Genomic DNA, 20,595 nt, shown 5'->3' with positions numbered 1-20,595 from the left:
CAGGGTGAAGTGGTGGCTTTTGGGGAATGCCGGGAGTCCAAGGGGCAGGGCGAGCTGACTGGAGGCAATGCTGGATGAATCACAGATGACAGTTGCTAGTGCCATTCAGTGCAGATATCCTACGGAGTTCAACTTGGAAAAAGCACTTTTTACTTAGAAAAAAAGTCCTGTTTAAAAAAAGTGTCTTGATTTTTCTTTTTCTCTCTTTCTCTCCTCCTTTATCTGAAGTGTGCTCCTCTCTCATTTAATTTTTTTTTTTTTAATTTCCACTTTTTCTTTCTCTTCTTTTCGATCCCTCATTCTTTACAAGAAGCAGACTGGCCCGACCTCAACTCCAAACTCCTGGTCTGCTCCACCAATATCCATGGGGGCAATGTCCACAATGGGGAGACGAGAGGTCTTCTGCGATCTGTATTCAATCACTGTCTTGCCCCACTGTCCCGTGTGTTTCTGTGCAGAAGGAAAAAAAAAACACAATGGCTGATAAATGGCCTATGACTTCCCCAAAATTGCACAGATTAGTTTGATGAGTCTCACTGAACAGCAGAGAGTAAAAAAGACAGCGCATAATGTCTGTGACAAAGGGAAAAATAATTATTTTTAACATCCTTCTTTTAAGTTTGATTGTGTTATGGTCCAATATTAAAAATGATGTTGTGAATACAAGTGAAGCTGTTTATGCACTGTCTAAATGTGTTGAAACTGCCAGTCTTACCGTGCAGCCGTCCTCCATCACGCTGTAAGTGAAGCGGCTGTTGCCCTCGGCTCTGATCTCCACATCGTTGGAGCCCTGCAGCAGCACGGCCTTCTTGAGGTTCCCTGTTGAGGCGTCCATGTAGGCTACACTGTTCTTACAGTGGTAGGTGAGGTTTTGAGAAGCCTCGGTGGAGAGCAGTCTCAGGAAGGTCATCTGAATGGCAGCAGTGTTGGGTGCCAGGCTGTCATCACCATAGCTGAACTGCAAGAGGCCGCAAGTTAGAAAGAGGAAGTGAGGATAGCAGTTAACGAATAAAGGCTTTGATTACTGTTACTGATTAACTGTTATTTTTGGCTAATTGTTTTTGTTTTTGACACTTTTTTACAGAGGTGCTCGGATTTTATTAAATTCCCTATGACAATCCTGGGGGTGGGGGGCAGGTTTAGCGGTGAACTTGGCTGTCAGTGGAGTGTCAGTGTCTGAAACCACCATTAGGTGTCACCAAATTTTTAAATCCTACACACCAAGATTTTATATTCCTTCACATCCAAAATTTGTTGAGTTTCCTGCTGCAAGAAGACTGATGGCTGATAGCTTACAGTGGGTAAGGTCATGTCATGTCAAGAGTCAATCTGTGATTACATTATAGTACTACTAGTAGAGGAGGGCACGTGTCAAGTGAAAACCATAGTGCAACTTACGTGGAATCCTCCATTCATTGTCTCCCCGAACCAGACGTGTTTGCGGTCCTTGCTCTTGCTGGACCACCAGTTCTTGCGAGGGATGCTGGAAGGCTTGGGGTAGACGCAGGACTCTCCTGTCTCCATGTTGCAGAAGACCTTGACTGCATCAATAGTGCAGCCCTGATTGGGATCAATCCAGTACTCTCCTACAGGTAAAAAAAAAAAATACACATATTAGCTTCTAGGAACTTTTTACCACACATTATAGCCCCTGTCTGGCTGCATGAAAAGCTGATTATCTTTGAAAATGTAGTATGTAATGTTATGATATGTTGTCATATATAATATTTTATTACATATCAGCCACCAGCAAACACTCCCAGAATGCACAAACTATATTTAACCCAAATCTTGACTTTACCAAACTTGAGCTGCCGGCATGAAATGCCACACAACTTCTATCTACTTCATCGTCTCACCCCAATTTGACCAATTCCTCCCCGTGTCACTCACCACTCTTCCAGTCAGGATGGCAGAGCTTCAGGTCTCTGCAGGTGCGAGCGGGGTTCTTCTTGGATCCCTCAGGGCTGCGGATGTTCTCAATCTGGTTGTTGAGAGATTTGAGGGTGGCATCAACCTCAGCGTCGTGCTGACGGAGGTTTCCAGAAGCCTGGTCGGCCCTCATGTACCTGAGAGGATCAGGGGACTTCTCAGTCTGACCGAGTCCAGCGAAGGCAGACATGTCGATGCCAGGGCCAGGGGGACCAGGAGGACCAGGGGGTCCAGGGTTTCCAGGGGGACCCTGAGAGAAAAAGAATAGAGAGAAAGATAAAAGGATTATATCTGGCACCATTTAGACAATACTTTTTTGTCCAGTCATTGCTCAACTTGTGTATTTTCTAATGTTTTGTTCACAAATGGTGGATTATTCTTTCTTCTCCAATCAGACCAGTCCCTCCTCATCTCCCATTTCTGGTGCAGGAAATGCCACCATCTGCTCGGCAATCTGTTCTCTCCTCTCATTTCTTGTCTAGGACTTCACTCTTAATTTGAACAATGCATGTGTTGTAAAAAAGTTCATGTGATGCCAATAAGAGCTCACGCTATATCCTTTTGTTACATTAAATCTCCTTTTTAACTTTCATTAAACTTTTCTTTCTTTTTTTTTCTTTTGTTCATTTTCAATATAATGAGATGAATTGCTTTATTTACTATTAACTTGATCTATTTATTGATGGAGTGATTTTATCAATCCCTCCAATTAATTCCTTCTTTAGTATTGAAGTATGAATTAAAGGAGCATTGTGAACACTAAATTAACATCTGAGCACCGTCAAACTTTTAAGTTACAGCTTTTAAATATATGTCAGCAATATTATTGTGATTCTTGTGTGAAAATGAATTGCGTTCTGCTAGATCTCACTAATGAGAAAAATGCAGAAATATGTTACTTGGTTGAATTGTGAAAGAGCTTCTAATATGTTTAATATTAGTTGTTTTACAATATTTCAGTATGTGAACCCATAATTTTTTTATGGCTCTGAAGTCTTCAAGTGGTATCAAGACATTACCCAGATTAAATGATTTATATTTCTTTATCGCCCAAGATGACAGGGTAGTTGTGGTTTTGATTTATTAGTGAAACGAATTATGTGTTGTAAATTTTCAACATGCAGTTTTAATCTTGTGCTACATTTGTAAGTTCTGGTTTCAAACTCTTGCTATTTCAAGGACTCTTAGTATGGATCAAGTTCTGGTGGGTACTCACAGAGGGACCTGTGTCTCCAGAGCGACCACGAGGTCCAGGCGGTCCAATGGGTCCTGGCAGACCATTTGCACCATCCTTTCCAGCAGGGCCAACAGGTCCAGGTGGTCCCTACATGCACAGATGGAGAAAATATGCTTGATGTTAATCTCTAAAGACACTACATGTGAAGAAGCTTATTTGATTTCTCTTTGAATTAAAAGTAACATTCCAATTTTATTTTATTTGAGATAAAGTAGAGTTTATACTCACTCTTTGTCCAGAAGGTCCAGCAGGTCCAGTAGCACCCTGGTCTCCAGCTTGACCCTAGAACAGATGACAATTACATTTAGTGGGATGATAATACGAAAGGAATAAACTGTAGCTAAAACAAGGATCACTTTAACTCATCTGACACAAAGGAGTGGATACACATTTTTTGCATTCTGTTTGGATACTTACTGGAGGTCCAGGCAGACCCTGCAGACCAGTGAAGCCTCTGTGTCCCTTCTGTCCTCTCTCACCAGCCTCTCCAGCCTCACCTTTGTCTCCACGGGGTCCTTGGGGTCCCTGGGAAAAAGTAGACAACATCCTAAAACACCTTTGTTTGCCTCGCAAAGTGTTTAGATACTCCAAAGCTTAATTACACTCTTGTAATGAATAAACCAATTCTGTGTTCAGACTTCAGAGTTTGTGCAGGCCAGAAATAATTTAAAAACTGTGTCAGTGTTCAGAAAGATACGTACGGGCATTCCTCTGGCTCCAGCAGGTCCTGGAGGTCCAGCAGGTCCTTGTGCACCCTGAGAAAGAAAAACAAAAAAAAGGTACAGATTTTACAGTAGAAACTTAAGACTTGAAAATTTACTGGAGCAGAATTTTCAACTGACATAATATTTACTGTTACTGTTATCTTTAAATATGCAGATCATTGTCATCTACTATTGTTTTTCCTTTGTTTTTCCTTTTTCAAACAGAGTTTTAGCCAGTATGTCTACATACAGTATACCCATCACCTATGTGCCTCATTGTCCCTTTAAGTTAGTAAAGAATAGTTGCTGTAGGTAATTGGTACAACTTAAGATAAATGTCCAATTTTCCAAAACCACTCTGGTAACCCATAATGTTATTATGTCTTCTGGAGCAAGGTAATTTTGCACCAAGTTGCATTTAAGGAGCAAATAATGTAGAAATGCAGTGCACTGAATTAATGGCATGAAAAAGGTTTTAACCACAGGTCATTTAGCCAGGGATGAGACACTTGAGACATCCTTCTCTGTACTTATGGGCTATCAGACAATATGCTCATCTCCAGCAGGAGAAAAATCCACCTCATTAAAATCATGCCTCTTATTTGCTAATGGTTTTTAAGAAAATAATTTCACATTTTCAGACATAGGAGATGTGTTGGAGCAGCTACTTACAGACTCTCCTCTGTCTCCCTGTTTGCCTGTAGGACCAACAGGGCCGGGAGCACCAGGAGCACCTGGAGCGCCAGGAGCACCAGCAGGACCAGTGTTACCACGATCACCCTGCAGCACAGAGAGCAGAACAGTCACATGAGGGAAGCTGTGAACACAGGGTCGCCTATCTTTAGTCTGCACTGTAAGTACTGGAAGTAAGAAATTTCCGAGTGCAATGAAATAGTGCACTCAAGGAAAAAAGCAGCATCCAGGAAAGAAACAGCACTACCATCCAACAACAAAATCTCTCTTGCACACTAAAATTATGGGTAAATAGCTTTCCAATTGTTTTCTTTTTTTTTTTTTGTGGCAGCAGAGTAAGAAAAAGATTTTGCAGACAGTTTTACTACAGTTCAAGGAAACTGTTGTCTGAATCAATAAAATCCATCTCATGAGGCCAGATTAAAAGTAATCACCGAAGTAAAACAGCAGGTTTACATTATCTGAATCAGAGGTGTTTAACTGATTCACATCACTAATGCAATTAAACTTTTAACATTTGTAGAATTTCATCCAGCATATAAAAAACTGACTGGCAAAGGGCCTTTAACAGAACAATTACAATACTAAACACTAAATTAACATCTGAGGACTGTCAAACCCTTAAGTTACAGCTTTTAACCACAGAGTGTTTGATGTAGTTTCTCTCCTGTAGCATGATTCTGATTCTCTCACCTTGATTCCAGAAGCACCATCTCTACCAGGAGGTCCATCAGATCCAGGGTTGCCCTGTTAGATGACAGAACAATATCAAGCGTTAATAGCTTCGTCCACCTCCACTGAGCCAGATGTCCTACTGAATACTGATCAGCTGCATAATGAACCCTGCTCTAACAAAACGCATTAATGATACGGTGTAAACACAATGCAAATGTATACATGACGCAAATAGCAGTGCATTTTAATGGACTTGGCCTCCAGACCAAAATTCTACCATTTGTGTCATGGGATATGAGCAATTAGGAGCCTCTGGACAAGACGCAAAATAAAATGCTGTGTGTTGGACATTGTCCCACCTCTCTGCCAGGCTCTCCTGCGGGTCCGGTGAGTCCAGGTGGTCCAACAGGTCCAGGTGGTCCACGGTCTCCGGCGCCACCAGGAGCTCCCTGCTTTCCAGGCTCACCCTGAGAGGAGAAGACTCATTACGACACTAAATCTGATAAATTATGCTGTAAGACCCACTGGTACGTTCAATCACTCTTCAAACTGTGATTATATGTTCTCTCTAACATCTCAGTGAATCACTGTTTGGGGGAAACAACCCAGTGAACACAGATTGGGTTAGATCATTACATACTGGTGCTGATACTGCAAGCAGGCTGAGTCCTCAAGTGGAGCTGAGGATATTATCTCATTATTATTTATTCAGCCAGCTTCAGGAGTGGGATTTTTACCTGCTTAATCGTGCCTTAGAGACCTGCTAACATAACTGAAGTCTAACAGGGCTTGAAAATCTAAGTTCATGTAAGAGGTTATTCCCACAAGGATGACAATGAAGTCTGTGTCAGAGCACTTCATCCTTATCTTTGCACAGCCAGTCTACATCTTAAAGCTCAGTTTTTGCTGCAGAATTAAAGTCTGAAAACAGACCATTCAGGTACTGTGGATCAATCAGCAAATGTTTAGATGATGGTCAGTAGTATTGGAGATGTTTCCAGAACAGTCACCATGTTTTTTTAGTTTGAATATCAGAAGCAAAGAGAAATCTCATCCCTGCAAATGATGTATTCATCCAGTCAGCTGTAGGAAGGGTTCATGTCCAGGTCTTAATGAAGGAGAAAATTGCCAATTATCTGTTACACAGACAACTTGAAATACTAATTTACCCACAAACAAGCAACTTAATCTGAAAACTATATTCAGTTTTTTTCCAAATGAGTTTGAATGAAAATGGTAAAATTTAAGGATAAACAAATGGCACAAACTATTACCTCAATTCAGAAATACCGAACTCTGAACACCTGCTGCCTTCAAGGGGACCAAACTTGCAGAAATCTACACAGCGTCACAGACACTGTATCTGTACTTCAAACTTCACTTCCGTTATTAAAAGCATATTCTCTGCTTGAAACATTCCTGGGTGAGTTTGGCATCACTACTGCTTTCTTGGCATCCCTTTCATGCGTACTGATGAATAATTAATGGTAAGGACATGCCCACTGAGATGTTGTAAGTAGGGGACATGGCTCATGTCACATATCAGATAGTGAGACATGCAAGCAGGGGGAGCCTTCTTATCTCGTGTCATACTGTACATCAAATGGAATCAGGAGAAAAGTCTTGGCTCATGTGAGATGTGATTTGACTGTGATCCAGTGAGGACAGCAGAAAGGCAGTTCAGAACCTGTCTGAGGGTTTCTGCATTCACTTGTACTATGTGACAAAACATTAGGTATTGTGCTCTTAAGGCAGTTTTATAAATATTTAGTTAACAGCCTGTTCTGTTTTTTTAAATTAACAAACTGTCACTTGCAGCAGAAACACCTCATGTTGGATTGCTAGGTTTAGTAAACACAGTTGCGGTGACTATCAGTGTGTGCTAATCCTCCTTTCAACCCAAAAACACTGCACCAAAAGTCATACTACTTTGTATAAACCTGTTTTGATCCAAATACACTGGTACTGATTAGTTGACTGACAGTTAATTGACATGAATTCTGATCAATTAATCTTTTACTGAGCAAAAAATAAAAATAAAAAATAATTTCAATTAATTGAAAAAAAAATTGACAGATTAGTTATTTAACTCATAATGAAAACAACTGTAAGCTTCAGCCTGAATTTCTGTTTGATGAACATTGTGTTACTTACAGAAGGTCCAGGCAGACCAGGGAAACCTCTCTCACCACGCTGTCCAGGTAGACCGACAATACCGCGCTGACCAGCCAAACCCTGAGGACCTGAAGGACCTGGAGGACCCTGTGAGGGGAACAAAGAGGCAGAAAACACAATTAATGTGTGACAAATTATGTATTTGCACGGTCACAGGTTGCCATATGTCATTTGTGCTGTGATAGTAGTAATCGTGAATTCATTTGATGAGAGTTTAGTATTATTTATTTAGGTTTTTTCTTCCTTTTTTCATTGTCAAAACAATATAAAACTATATTACCACTAATGATTATCACTCTCAAGTCTGTACAGTAAATGTTAAGCTCCAGTGAGCAGCTAGTTAGCTTAGCACAAGGAGCGTAACAAATCTAAAGGGTGCTTTTATGTGTCAGACTAGTTCTTGGGTGGGAGCAGTGATTTCTAGACTTTTGTTGTTTCTGTGAGGTTGCACACTAACCAGCAAATACTCCTTTGCGTCATCAAGCATTGTTGACAGATGCATACAATTGGAAAACAAAGCAAGTCATTTTAATGCTTGTGTTTTAGCAAGTTTTATTTGTGTCCTCTTCTTTCCTCTCTTTTCTTCTGTTTCTGTCATGTTTCTTTACTTTTGCAAAGATCTCTGATTTATATCTTCTGTCATTTGTTCCACTTGGGATTTTACAACCCCCATTTGCAGCTACACATATCGACATCAATCTCCCTATCAAACCTTTCAAGTCTACTTCATCCACACCACTTTAGTCCACTCTGCCACATCCTACGGTGTGCAACAGTGAAAGCTCCCTCAACTCATGTTCACAATATACCTTGCTCCAACTGATACCAGAGACACACTGTTCAGCTGACAAAGACTTTGATGTGTTGATACATGGTTCAAGATTTCATATATGTAATTTATAGGTGGGAAGGGTCTCGGCCAAGCAGCTATCTTCATGTTGGAGTATGTAATCATCTGCTATGTGTCATTATCTTGACAGGACTCAAACCCTCGTGTTTGTGACGGGTGTGTGTGCAGTGCTAAGTGCAGGCAAGGTAAAAGCCTGGGGTCCTGTCATCAGTCTGTCACTGGGCCTGTGCTGCCCCGTGCTGTCATATGTCTTGGTCTGCTATTACAGCCAGTGATGGCCACTGACAGCTGTGTGTATTAATGGAGAATGTGCTCAGCTGCTGTCCATTATGGTTGAAAGAGGCTGAGAGAGCTACGTAAAGGTTGACAGAAATGTAGAAAACAAACAAAACACTTTTCACACTAATTTTCTTCTCTCTGTAATGGACACCTCTGTTCACCTTGATGGTATTTGAGGACACGTGCTGCCTCAAGAGTGGCTAAATATGTGTGCATGTGTGCGCTGGAGGGACTGGAGAGGTATGTCAAGTGTCACAAGGTCAAGAAGTTACAGATTATGTAAAAGCCAAGCAGTGTTGTGAGTGGTTTATATAGGAATATGATTAAAGAATGATAAACTCACAGGAGGGCCGTCTTCTCCAGCATCTCCCTTCTCTCCAGGAGTCCCAGCAGGACCGCGAAGTCCAGGGTCACCCTGTCTGCCTGGAGGTCCACCATCACCCCTCACACCCTTGGGTCCATCTTTGCCAGGAGGACCGGGAGGACCAGCAGGTCCAGGATTACCCTGAGAAGCGCAAGTAGGATGACATAACATACATTAAATGGAATCACGAGCAGAAAATAACATTAAATTACAATGCATGTCAGTTATGGTACACAAACATGTACATGTACACATAATGTTCCAAGAGCAATCAGATTTCTATTATTTCTATTAGTCCCAGGGCACTCGAGGATCTTTAAATAACTCTTAATAACACGTCTAACATCAGCTGTCTCACATGATCAGACTTGTTTCTCACAATATGCTGCACTTCCTTTTAGAAAGTCTGTAAAAATATTTCCAAACAAAATACAACAACTCCCACTGTGTCAGACATACTGCCTTGGTAGTGCTTAGGTGCTGAAACAGCAAGAGGAAGTGCTTTACAGGTGCAAATTAAAAAGGCTTTCAAGGTGACATTACGTCAGGTGGCATTTAGGAAACATTCCTGTTTCTGTTCTGCTACACCTGGTTCTTGCCTCTATAGCATAAAGCAAGCCCATTGTTCTTGTTCTTTCTCATACTTGGGGTTGTACATAAAGCTATTTTCCCTTCCCTATCTAACGGTTTATTTATACTAGAAGTCTGTAAAAGTAGGTTATCATTAAAAAAACTGTCAAATAATATCTACATCAATGTCACATATCTGGTATAAATATACTATAGTATATTTATATTGTATTTTAACATATTCATACTCAGCAGGCTGTTTGTCTACAGTATAAAGAGACTAAACTTACATTGGGACCAGGGGGTCCAACTCGGCCAGCAGCTCCAGGGAAACCAGTGGCACCCTGACAGAAAAAGATAAATCTAGTCAGAGCCAAAAATAATCTCAAAATAATAATGGTTTCAGCATGCACAATAAAGTAAAAATAAAAATAACATTTTACTTTTGCCTTATAGTTGTGCATGCTGAAAAGTGAGAAACTTTGCAAAAGATAAAAGTATTTTCAAAAAGTCACTTACAGGAGGTCCCTGTGCACCACGAGCACCTTTAGGTCCAGAAACACCGGTAGGACCCTGGAATTAAAAAACACACTGTACATTACTGTCTGACCTTGGTTTTATGTTTTATAGAGGACAATATGAACACATCTAAAAAACACTTTTGGTTGCTGTGAAGTAATACTGGAATCTATTCATTGGGGTGGGGGGTTATCTGCCTCAGCTAGTTTTTATTCTGCCTAGTGTAGCACAATCAGTGACAACTGACGTGATGTTAACCCCACCACGTGTTCAACAAAGAGAAAAACGGAGGAGTTTTCTGCTGATTTCTGCATTTTTCTTTTCTCATTAGAAAGACTGTCAGTTAGTGTCTGTCTTGCTGTGGTGCAGTGTTTTGGAATAAGCCCACATAATTTAGGGCAGGTAGAAAAAAAATATCTGGAGTGACACTCACTGCAGGTCCAGGGGCACCAGATGGTCCTTGGGGTCCAGGGGCACCAGCATCTCCCTTCTGTCCAGATTCTCCCTGCTCTCCCTTGGTTCCAGGTTGACCGTCAGCTCCCTGAGAGAAAAAGAGAGAAACAATCATGGAATTAGTTAAAAACTAGGACAGAGCAACATGTTACCCAAAAATAAATTTGGTGAAAGGGGCACTCCACCAGTGTTACATATAAAGATCAGTTTACTAGTCATGGTTGATGGTTGGTGTGAAAACAGTTGCACTGTGTTTTGTGGGGCTTTATAATAGAAATTATAACAGACAGCCGGCATTATAAATTAGAGGTGTGGAGTATTTCTCAAGCTTGGAAAGTGGAATAAAAATATGCTACTTAGTTGCACTATGGGAATTTTTTTCCCAGCATTTTTGGAGATTCTGGTTGGTAAGCTCCTGCTTTACCAACTGGAACATTACAGTAATATATACAACAATGCATCAATAATTATAATTCAATAATATGATATACATTATGCTGAAATGGGTCATTCTGCATACTTTTTACACTTAGGCTACACTAATATTTTCCACCATAAATATGTAACAACAGAAAGAAGAAACATGTTCTTCATCTTACAAATTAAAATTTGTTAGCAACACGAGCAAACATGAGCAACAACACACTAACTTGCTCAATTTTATACCGTTTGAGACAACCTTAATAGTCCTGATATAGCCATTAGCTTATAGTGGCTAATGTTAGCAAACATTGCATAAATTGTCTGTAGTGACTGTTCTCTACAAGTCCTACTGCTGCAATATATTTTATTGTTTACCTTTATGGTGTAATTGTCACTGATTGTCACTGTAGCTGGTGTTACACAGACTTCATTTAAAATAGCAGCAAGTGCTATTAACTTTATAAGAAATATGCTTGACTGACAGAACAACAGCATGGAAGGAGATGAGTTTTTTTTTTCACCTTCCTTCTTTCTTTTTTTCTTTCACAGACTGAGATTGTGCTGCTTCGACAGCAACTTAAAAGTCTACAACTATGAACCAGGATTTCAAAATATTTAATAAGCTCTGCTGATCACCTATGTCTATTTTCAGTGTCTGTGGTGAAAAGCTGTGATGTTACAGTTTGTGAGCTGTGAGCCAAACACAGTTTTAGACACCTAGTAGTGTTATTCATTCATTTTGACATAAATTCAATAATTAATCACAGTGCAACCTAGAGAAAAAAAAAAAGTTTGATAAATTGTGTTGTCCAAAATAATATTGATGGAATTGCATTTGGAAGGATGCAGCTTATTAAAAACATTTAGTCAATGACGGCCTTGAGTCTTTGGGAGGAACTAAATGGATGAGTGATGCGAAGACTTCTGACTATCTATACACAAATCTCGCTCCACAGAATAATAGATTGAGGATACAAGATGTGTGCCAAGATATACAAGAATCTTTATATATATATATATATATATATATATATATATATATATATATATATATATATATATATATATATATATATATATATATATATATATATATATATATATATATAAAGATTCACTGAGGGCTAAAACAGAAGTAAAGGCAATTACATATCCAAGTGTTTCCAGGTAGCAGTGATAAAAAGGAAAGCTGTGTGAGGTTGATATCTGTCATCTCACAGCTCACGACTCTTTTTGATAAAGAAAAACATTAAAGCTGAAGTCTCATTTTCCAGGTGACAAAACATTTCAAATCCTTTTTTTTAATTTTAGAAAATACAATAGCCACATTTTTATTCTAACTTGACTTGATTATTATAAAGGTGTCGAAGTTATCTGTTGAATATCTAATGTGCTTTAATCCAACATTTAAATATGAAATTGTTTTTATACTGGAAGAGTAATTGCGTGCTTACAATTTAATTAACTTTGTGTTACTGTTTTTTAAAAGGGTGATAGTCATAATTAACATATAGTTTAATATAGTTAGTATAGTTTAATAACTTACAGCTTTCCTGCAGCAATAGAAAACAAGAAGAAAACAAAGGCTTGAAAGTTAATGCAAACAATTCCTTATCTCTCTTGTAATTCTAAACATTTATGACTGAATGGAAAACATCAAAGAAATCTACAGTCACATTTTTGTATTCAGATTTAATTATTTTTGCCATAACTTTCTTAACCTTGCTCGCAAGTCAAGATGTAGCCCATCACTCAAGGGCCTGGAGACTACATGTTTTAACAAATTTGAAGAACGTAACTCCAGGGCCATGAACTAGCTCTGGAATTACGTTCTTCAAATTTCTGCAGAGCTAAGAATTGGTCACCAGCGATGGAAAGTAACTAAGTACATTTACTCAAGCAATGTACCTAAGTACAGTTTTGAAGTACTTGTCGGAAAGTGGGATTTTTCATGTGGGTCTTTGACTTGTAATGGAGAAATTTACGTTGCTGTATTGATACTTTTACTTAAGTTAAAGCTCTGAATCTTCCACCACTATTGGTCACTTGCTGTCTTTGGTTACTTACAGGGGGTCCAGCAAATCCAGCAGGCCCAGGAGGTCCAGTCTCACCCCTGTCACCCTGGAAGAAGAAGGAAGAGAGGCAACAAAAACTCAGATGTAAGTTCAGGCTGCAAAGCTGAGTGAGAGAAATGGGTTAAAAAATTAAGACTTTCTGAACTCCAACACAATTAATCTCTGTTTTAAAACTACCATCTCTGATCTTTCAAAATGATAGGCTCTAAGGGAAAACTGACTTCTGAAAAGTGTTAAAATGGAACGTTTTGTTACTAAGACAACAGCATCCCACTTTTTGATTGAATTAACACTGTTTAAACTATGACACTTACAGGAGCACCGCGGGTACCAGGAGCTCCAGAAGGACCAGCAGGACCAGATTCACCCTAGAAGAAAACACAGAATCAGCAACACACATCAAGCTGTAAACACTTGGCTCAGATATACACTTAATGACAGGCATGTTCTTCATAATTCAAATACTTAAAACAATAAACCATATAAAAAATAAACTAATTTATTAAAAAAAATGCGTAGCAGGACCTTTCACAGTCACAATAGATATGTTGAATCATTAGTGCCAGTCTACCAGTGGCTGTAGATTTTCAAAAAACTGATACAGCACTCACCTTCTCACCGTTGGGACCACCAGGACCAGGAGGACCAATGGGACCAGTGAGACCCTGTGACAGGAAACAGGAAAAGAGTATAAGAGAATTAATATTTTCTTTTGAAATAAGACCTGGAAAAATAAACACTTCCATTTGTAACAGAGATTTTGTTCAAGCCTTTTAAGATTTAAAGGCTTGAACATTTGTGGAGTAATACATTCTGTCCATATTCAACACTGACAATTATCGTTCATGAAAAATACAGTGGAGGACAATGACTCACTCTGGCACCATCTTTGCCGGGAGCACCTTCAGGTCCTTTCTCTCCAAGGTCACCCTATGAGGTCAAAAGAAAAAACAACTCAGTCATTTGGCAGTTAAAGGAATAAAACCTAAAATCAAGTAGGCAGAATTCAACATATTTAACATATGAATATTCTGTCATTAACACATTGTTCCCATCATGTCTTACTCTGTCTCCTTTAGGTCCAGGAATGCCAGCAGCTCCTCTCTCTCCAGGCATACCCTGCAGGCCTGGGGGTCCCTGAGCTCCAGGGGCACCGGCAGGTCCAATGGCTCCCTATTACAGAGCAGAAATAAATGACAGCAGTGGGCTGAGAAACAGACACAGACAGAAGATGTAATTCAGGTTACTGTATATTGAATAACTGTATGTAAGCACCTGCTACAGATGTGAGGAGGAGCCGTGTGCTTATTGATGAAGTCAAGGTTTTAGGCTGAAACTAGAGTTTTGTGATCATGTTTTGTTGTCACATTTCAGATTGCTTCCACTAAGACTTTGTGTTTATTTACATTTGAGTCAGAAACACAAAAATGATGCTGTCACAGACATTCAGTTATTCAACAAAAGAGACCCACGCTCATCTTTGTCTCAGTGTGTTCTGCTCGAGGTTATCAGAGAATTGAAAGTATAAAAGAAAAGGACTGAAAAACAGCTGTAAAATATTATACACCTGACACAGGTGTTTCACTTTCTGGATTAAAATAAACTTTGGCTAACTTTTTTGACCAAGTCTAATTTATGAAAAAGTAGAAAAAAACAATCCACTAATCAGCCCATCAGTTTTGGTTCTGAAAACTATCTCAAATTCCATGTGTTCCTTTTGATGGTGGGCCCCCTTTAATTCTGTATTTTAAGTAGAAAGGGGAGTTTTATCATAAAAAAAACTCTATTCCACATATCAAAGCCAAGAAAAATGGAATGCAGACTTTAATTTTTTGTTTTTTTTTTAAGCGGCTCGACCAGGCCCACTCCTGGTCAAAAGCTGTCAGGCTTATCAGCAGGGCTTTCTGTTGCAGCCTCAGACTGGAGATCAGACAAACACCAACTCTGCTGCCTATCTCTAGTCATTAAGCTGTAACCACAGGGCTTACACAGCTCCAATGTTGGCTGTGAATATATTAAAACTGTATTTTAACTTAAGCGTACTGATGTACAATGTCTCTTGTGCAAAGAAATCCTTCTGAATCTTTTTCAGATTCGTGCTCCACCCTCCAAATACTGTCTGTTCAATCCTCCTCCATCACTCATGTCAGCTCTATAATCCTCATCCTCTCTATCAGCCCCCGTGTGACCTCAAGGGAAGAAAACCTATGAACTGGGATTAAAATCTGACCAGATAACAAACCACAAGTGGGAATTGCAGCCGCTCTGAGCTCTGCCTCCACTCACAGTGCAGTTGTGTCATATTACTGCAGTGGCAGGAATCTGTTGATGGCTGATAGACAAGTGACTGCATAGCTTGACTGGAAATCCACTGAGGGAACAGTTGTTTAGGAATGCAGAGAAGAAATTATTTCTCTTTAAAATACTCACACTTTTTCTTAACTCATTAAAATGTAGTATTCAAATGCAGGTAAACAGTCTTGAATTGTGCAGATCATCATTATGATGATAATATAGTCCTCTATTCAAGTGATAAATATACAGGGTTTCCAGGAGCATATACATATAGTGTTTCAGATATGTACACTATACATCATACAGTGATTTACTGTTTATATTCAAATATGTGTGTACAGTGTGTATGCTTGTATGGGCATACAGTGTGTATATGACTATGCAGGCATATATGGAGTACTGTGGTCAAAATTTTGTTGCCTCAAATTTATTGTGTGACTCCTTGTGGGGGTCCCAAACCCTAGTTTTGGGACTGCTGCCCTGGGCCAGTGGTGTGAGTACACCACTGGCCAGTATGCTGCTTGGTTTTTCCAAATTCTGGACTTACCTTGGGTCCGTCAGTTCCAGGAGTTCCAGGCAGACCTCTGGGTCCCTGCAGACCCTGAGAACCAGCAGGTCCTCTCTCTCCGGGGAAACCGCGCTCTCCCTGCAGAGTGACACAAAGACAATCAGCGGGCATGTCTAACAATCAGTTGACCAAAGAATAGATAAGTTAAATCAAGACTGTCAACTCACTCTGGGTCCAGTAGCACCAGCAGCTCCACCCTCTCCAGGAACACCCTTAAATGACAAAAAGAAAGAGACGTTAAGAGAAAGATGTGTGGGATCCATGTAAGAGAAACCAAGGCTTTTATGTTTAAAATGAGGAACCACTACAGCTAGCATTACTACTACTACAGACAGATTTAGTTATTCTCTTGACTGGCTTACAACAGTGGCCATGCTTACTCAAAATTATTAGTGAGAGCCGGATATATACAGGATGTACTAAGTATAAAAATATATATTAAAGAGAACATGGACTTGATTAACAACATCTCAATGCTTTTCTTCTTTGATGAGATAACTAGACAATAAGAGATGGCTGTTTGATTGATAAAATCTTTAGTATTACATGAAATAGTGCAGCAGGAAACTAGTTTCATTTATTTTTCTCTGATCTTTAGCGATACAGGGTTAGTCTGCTGAGCATACCAATACCAGTTTAGCAGAAAAATACTAATGCTCTCAAGATTGGGAGTAAAGTACATGTAACTACCATCTTGTCAAGTTATTTCAATAATAGCATCCACAAAATTACTTAGGCACAGTAAGTTCAGGATCTCTTCTCTTCAAGCCTATGATAGATAAATACTAGTATTTCCATTGAAATTACATGACCTTACAAGCTGTAGTTCACCAAAAAAGTGCACCCACCTGGTCTCCGGGTTTGCCACCCTCACCAGGGGGGCCAGGTGGTCCGGGCAGACCCTGTGTACAGGAAAGAAATTAAAAAAACATGTAAAAAACACTGAAACAGAAATGAAAAAAAAGGATTTGTTGGTTAAGAGAATATTTGTATAGCAAGAAAAAAAGCTTGATTCTAAAAAGAAACATGTAACAGTTGTAATGCAATTGTTTTAATCAGGTCAGAGTGTACTGATGTTTGCACTGCTCAGCAGAGATACCAGAGATAAACTGAGTGATTGATGTTTTCATTTGAAAGTCTCACACTGTAAAAACAGCAATATATTTAATACTACACATACAGACACAATTCATACATAAGCAGCCTAAAGTTATGAGGAGACAGACTCACCTGGAAGCCCGAAGGACCTTGCTGTCCTTGCTCTCCTCTCTCTCCAGCAGGGCCCTACATAAATAATCCATAATTTATGATCAAAGTCAACTTCTATCATTAACTAAATGTCAGCAATTTCACATATGACTTTGATGGTTGATATGGTGGGAAAATATTGCTAAACTTGCCATTAATGCAGCTCTGATATCGGTAAACATTACAGGAATAACTAGTGTTTCAGTCAGTCAGTCAGTGACGCCCTCTTATAATGTCCAGGACTGTCAAGGAATTATTTTCACCCAGACACAGCTATAATTGAGGCTGTGTAGTAAATGGAGAAACCGAAGTTTGCTTTTAACTCCGGGGTGAGAAAAGGGAAAGATAATATCAGTATTGAAGCTATATGGAGTGGGATGGGGAAGATATGAAATGCGTACAGCAGGGCCAGGGGGTCCAGCAGGGCCGGTTTCTCCATCTTTGCCAGGCAGACCCTGAGGAGAGGATTGAAGAAAGGGAGGAGGGGGGGCAACAAAGAGATAGATGTCAACAGTTAGGCCAAAGATGATGCTATTAACCAGATAGACATCTGATAGCTATAATTGAGCTTTTCAACATGCTTCTCATGTGGAAGCTGAACTACAGACATAACAGCAGATCAATAGGGAGTCACAGTAGCAACAGAATATAAAACACTATATATTTGAACAAAACGTCTCAATTTGAGCTGTCTAATAATTTGGATCTTTAGATACATTCTTCTGTACGCTGTATGCTTCTGTACATTTAGATTGTAAAAACACAGTCTTTGCTACTTTAGCATGTTGCAATTATGTGGTTACATGTTCCAAAACATTTTAATGTTGCACACCTGACTGATATATAACGTTATCATTTAGTTGATAAAAGTCAACCAGACTGAGTGGTTGAATTTTATGAGCTAAATGATTTTTGTATTTTGAAATTACAGCACATGTAAGAGGCATCTGGAAGACGCTAGGTTATCTAAAGCGGAAAAGGTGAACCAACTTACTCTCAGACCTGGAGCCCCAGCCAGTCCTTTCTCACCAGACTTGCCAGGCTCACCCTAATCAAAATACAGGCAAAATGCAGTAGTTAGTCAAAAGGCCACGACTGATTCGCTTGGTCCTGCACCTATTTTGGGAGCAGAGAGGTTACATGTGATGGTGCACATGGAATAGCATAAAATTGTTCAGTAGTACTTCAGGTGAAGAGGCATACAGTGTATTTCTGATTTAGAGGGTCTACTGGCCCCACATCTAATATAATAAAACAGTAGAACATTTTTTTTTTTTTGCTTTTAGCTTCATTTTTTAGCTTTGTTGCTCTGTCACATTTTTAAAATGATTTTCATAAATACTTACAGTTGCTCCCTTGGGTCCAGGGAATCCCATGACACCAGGCTGTCCACGGGCTCCCTGTGGGCCAGGGGGTCCTGGACGTCCATCTTCACCAGGAGATCCCTAGTCAAGTAAAGTCAAAGACCAAATAATTGTTCCATCATAATCAGTCTATCCATATGCCAGTCACTCAAGCAGTGAGTCAAAAAATGAAACAACTGCTTCATCTGTCAGTGAGCAGTATGATACAAAGGCAACAAAAGATTCAAATTTCATATGAGGAGCCAATTTATTAAAAAATAATTCAGCTTCAGTGGTTTCAGTGAAGAGTTTTGATGTAAACATTATTTCACAGGACTTTTTACTGGGCTGAAAAAAAAGTACATACACTTTAGGATTAAGCTTTATCATGAAAAACAGCAGCATGTCTAACAGCAGCCTGTCTAACAGCGCGTGCAGAGATTGAGAAAATGACTGTGCTCTGAATACAATGTGAAAGCTGAAACAAGCTATAGTGTGTCAGACTTGTGTGTTGCTCTAAAAAGCAGGACAGCTGATCTTATTTGAAAAACAAACGCCACTGGGGATGAGGCTGGTGGATAATGGGTGGATAAATCTCCTGCAATTCAATCTGATGAAACCACTTATGAGTCATTACATGATGACAGCACATTTGATAAAATTACTCTCCCTTGTTGACTCACCCATGTAATATTTAAAAAAAAACAACATACAGGCTGTGTGATTGTTTTATTGATTTACACAACAACTACATTATTATTTGTTACAGCATAAAAAAGTGCACTTACAGAGGGTCCAACTTTGCCTTGAGGACCAGCATCACCAGGGCGTCCAGTTAGACCCTGTAAGAGACGGGGAATAGAAACACAGACGAAATCCAGGTGAGTCATCAAACACCTCAATGCAGACACGTGCTAAAGAAAGGTGGGAACATATGGCACTGTGGAAACTGAATTTACACCTCTGATTGGTCCTGTGTGGCGGAAGCAACAGTTCAACACCTACTGATGGAAATGACTGAGAACTGAAACATGAATGAAAATACATTTAAGGAAACTGATCTTAATGGGTTCAGTTCACTACGGATGCTTTTTTCGTACTTCCTCTGTAGTGATTATACACAAACAGTAACAACCACTTGTGTCACTGTCTGGAAATTAAGTCATTCTACGAGGAAACACGAAGTCTGAAACATTGCCTCAAGTGAGGTTGTTTGAGTCAGCGGCTGTCAGGACTGAGGACTACAAATCTGAGGCATGCAATGCTAAATCAGTGGAATACTCTTTTAATAGAGAGCAGTAAGAACAGAGAGAACAGAGTGCTGCAGGTAGAGTTTAATGAATTCTATTGCCTCCATTATGGGAAATATAATACATACATAAGGGTTATTTCAACTGATCTATACAAGTGACTAAAACTCAGGATATCTCAGCATTAACGGACTCATTTGATTTTCAGTCTACCTCTGTAAGTCTTCTAAATTTAGGGAAGTGCAATCCTAAATCACTGGAGCATTTAAGTGTTCCTTCGTGAGTTGAGATAAATCTCCTTCTTCTTAAGCTAAATTAACCATAAAAACTCATTGTCACAAAGCTGAAAATGGGAATGTTTTTCTTTTCTTCTTTTTTGGAGATACATGGTTTTTACAGGGCAGCAACTGCGTGGTGAGCTGAGATTTAAATAGTTCAACAAATTAGGACTGACCCAGAGCTACGGCTAGATAATAATTTCTTAAATATTACCACTATCGTATTTTCACTTTACTTCACATTAAATGTATTATACTGATCTTGATGGTTAATTATTATTTCTGCAGGTTTTGAAGCACGTTTCTGCAGATCACCAACATCCAGGTCCGTGGTAAAACACTGAAGGTAACGGAGGGACTTACCCTGGCACCAGGCAGACCAGACTCTCCAGGACGGCCAGGGTCACCGTTAGCACCCTTGGGACCACTGGCACCAGAGGGTCCACGCTCACCGGGTGCTCCCTGTGTGAGGAGAAAGAATATAAAACAGGAGCTGGTCACTCAGTCAATCACTAAGGAAGCGACACTTCAATTCTCAAACCCTAGAGGAAATAAGTTTCCTTTTTAATAGTGTGAAGGAGTTTCATTGACCCGCTGGAGATGAGAAGATTAAATTTTGACAGACTCATTTTGGTATAAATGAAACTGGGCCGGGGGAAGATAA

General features: G+C 39.6%; 1 protein-coding gene across 2 annotated transcripts in view; it reads right to left on the bottom strand.

Moving 5' to 3' along the window:
• Nucleotides 1-189: 189 nt before the first annotated feature.
• col2a1b (collagen, type II, alpha 1b) overlaps nt 190-20,595 on the bottom strand; it is a 45,630-nt gene continuing 25,224 nt past the window's right edge. For both annotated transcript variants that reach the window (XM_041033668.1, XM_041033669.1), the window contains 30 exons: nt 20,295-20,393; nt 19,192-19,245; nt 18,407-18,505; nt 18,055-18,108; nt 17,462-17,515; nt 17,043-17,096; nt 16,661-16,714; nt 15,980-16,024; nt 15,792-15,890; nt 14,015-14,122; nt 13,826-13,879; nt 13,561-13,614; nt 13,264-13,317; nt 12,942-12,995; nt 10,432-10,539; nt 9,999-10,052; nt 9,770-9,823; nt 8,889-9,050; nt 7,396-7,503; nt 5,601-5,708; nt 5,260-5,313; nt 4,546-4,653; nt 3,871-3,924; nt 3,587-3,694; nt 3,398-3,451; nt 3,149-3,256; nt 1,894-2,182; nt 1,399-1,586; nt 716-958; nt 190-450 (listed from right to left, as the gene is read on the bottom strand). In XM_041033668.1, the coding sequence (XP_040889602.1) occupies nt 304-450; nt 716-958; nt 1,399-1,586; nt 1,894-2,182; nt 3,149-3,256; nt 3,398-3,451; nt 3,587-3,694; nt 3,871-3,924; nt 4,546-4,653; nt 5,260-5,313; nt 5,601-5,708; nt 7,396-7,503; nt 8,889-9,050; nt 9,770-9,823; nt 9,999-10,052; nt 10,432-10,539; nt 12,942-12,995; nt 13,264-13,317; nt 13,561-13,614; nt 13,826-13,879; nt 14,015-14,122; nt 15,792-15,890; nt 15,980-16,024; nt 16,661-16,714; nt 17,043-17,096; nt 17,462-17,515; nt 18,055-18,108; nt 18,407-18,505; nt 19,192-19,245; nt 20,295-20,393 (2,883 nt within the window). In that variant the 3' untranslated portion in view covers nt 190-303. The remainder of the gene's footprint in view (nt 451-715; nt 959-1,398; nt 1,587-1,893; nt 2,183-3,148; nt 3,257-3,397; nt 3,452-3,586; nt 3,695-3,870; nt 3,925-4,545; nt 4,654-5,259; nt 5,314-5,600; nt 5,709-7,395; nt 7,504-8,888; nt 9,051-9,769; nt 9,824-9,998; nt 10,053-10,431; nt 10,540-12,941; nt 12,996-13,263; nt 13,318-13,560; nt 13,615-13,825; nt 13,880-14,014; nt 14,123-15,791; nt 15,891-15,979; nt 16,025-16,660; nt 16,715-17,042; nt 17,097-17,461; nt 17,516-18,054; nt 18,109-18,406; nt 18,506-19,191; nt 19,246-20,294; nt 20,394-20,595) is intronic.

Source organism: Toxotes jaculatrix, chromosome 3 (genome assembly GCF_017976425.1).
Source record: "Toxotes jaculatrix isolate fToxJac2 chromosome 3, fToxJac2.pri, whole genome shotgun sequence".
Taxonomy (NCBI): domain Eukaryota; kingdom Metazoa; phylum Chordata; class Actinopteri; family Toxotidae; genus Toxotes; species Toxotes jaculatrix.
The sequence above is the reverse complement of the archived record's forward strand: the minus strand, read 5'-3'. Positions and strand labels throughout refer to the sequence as shown.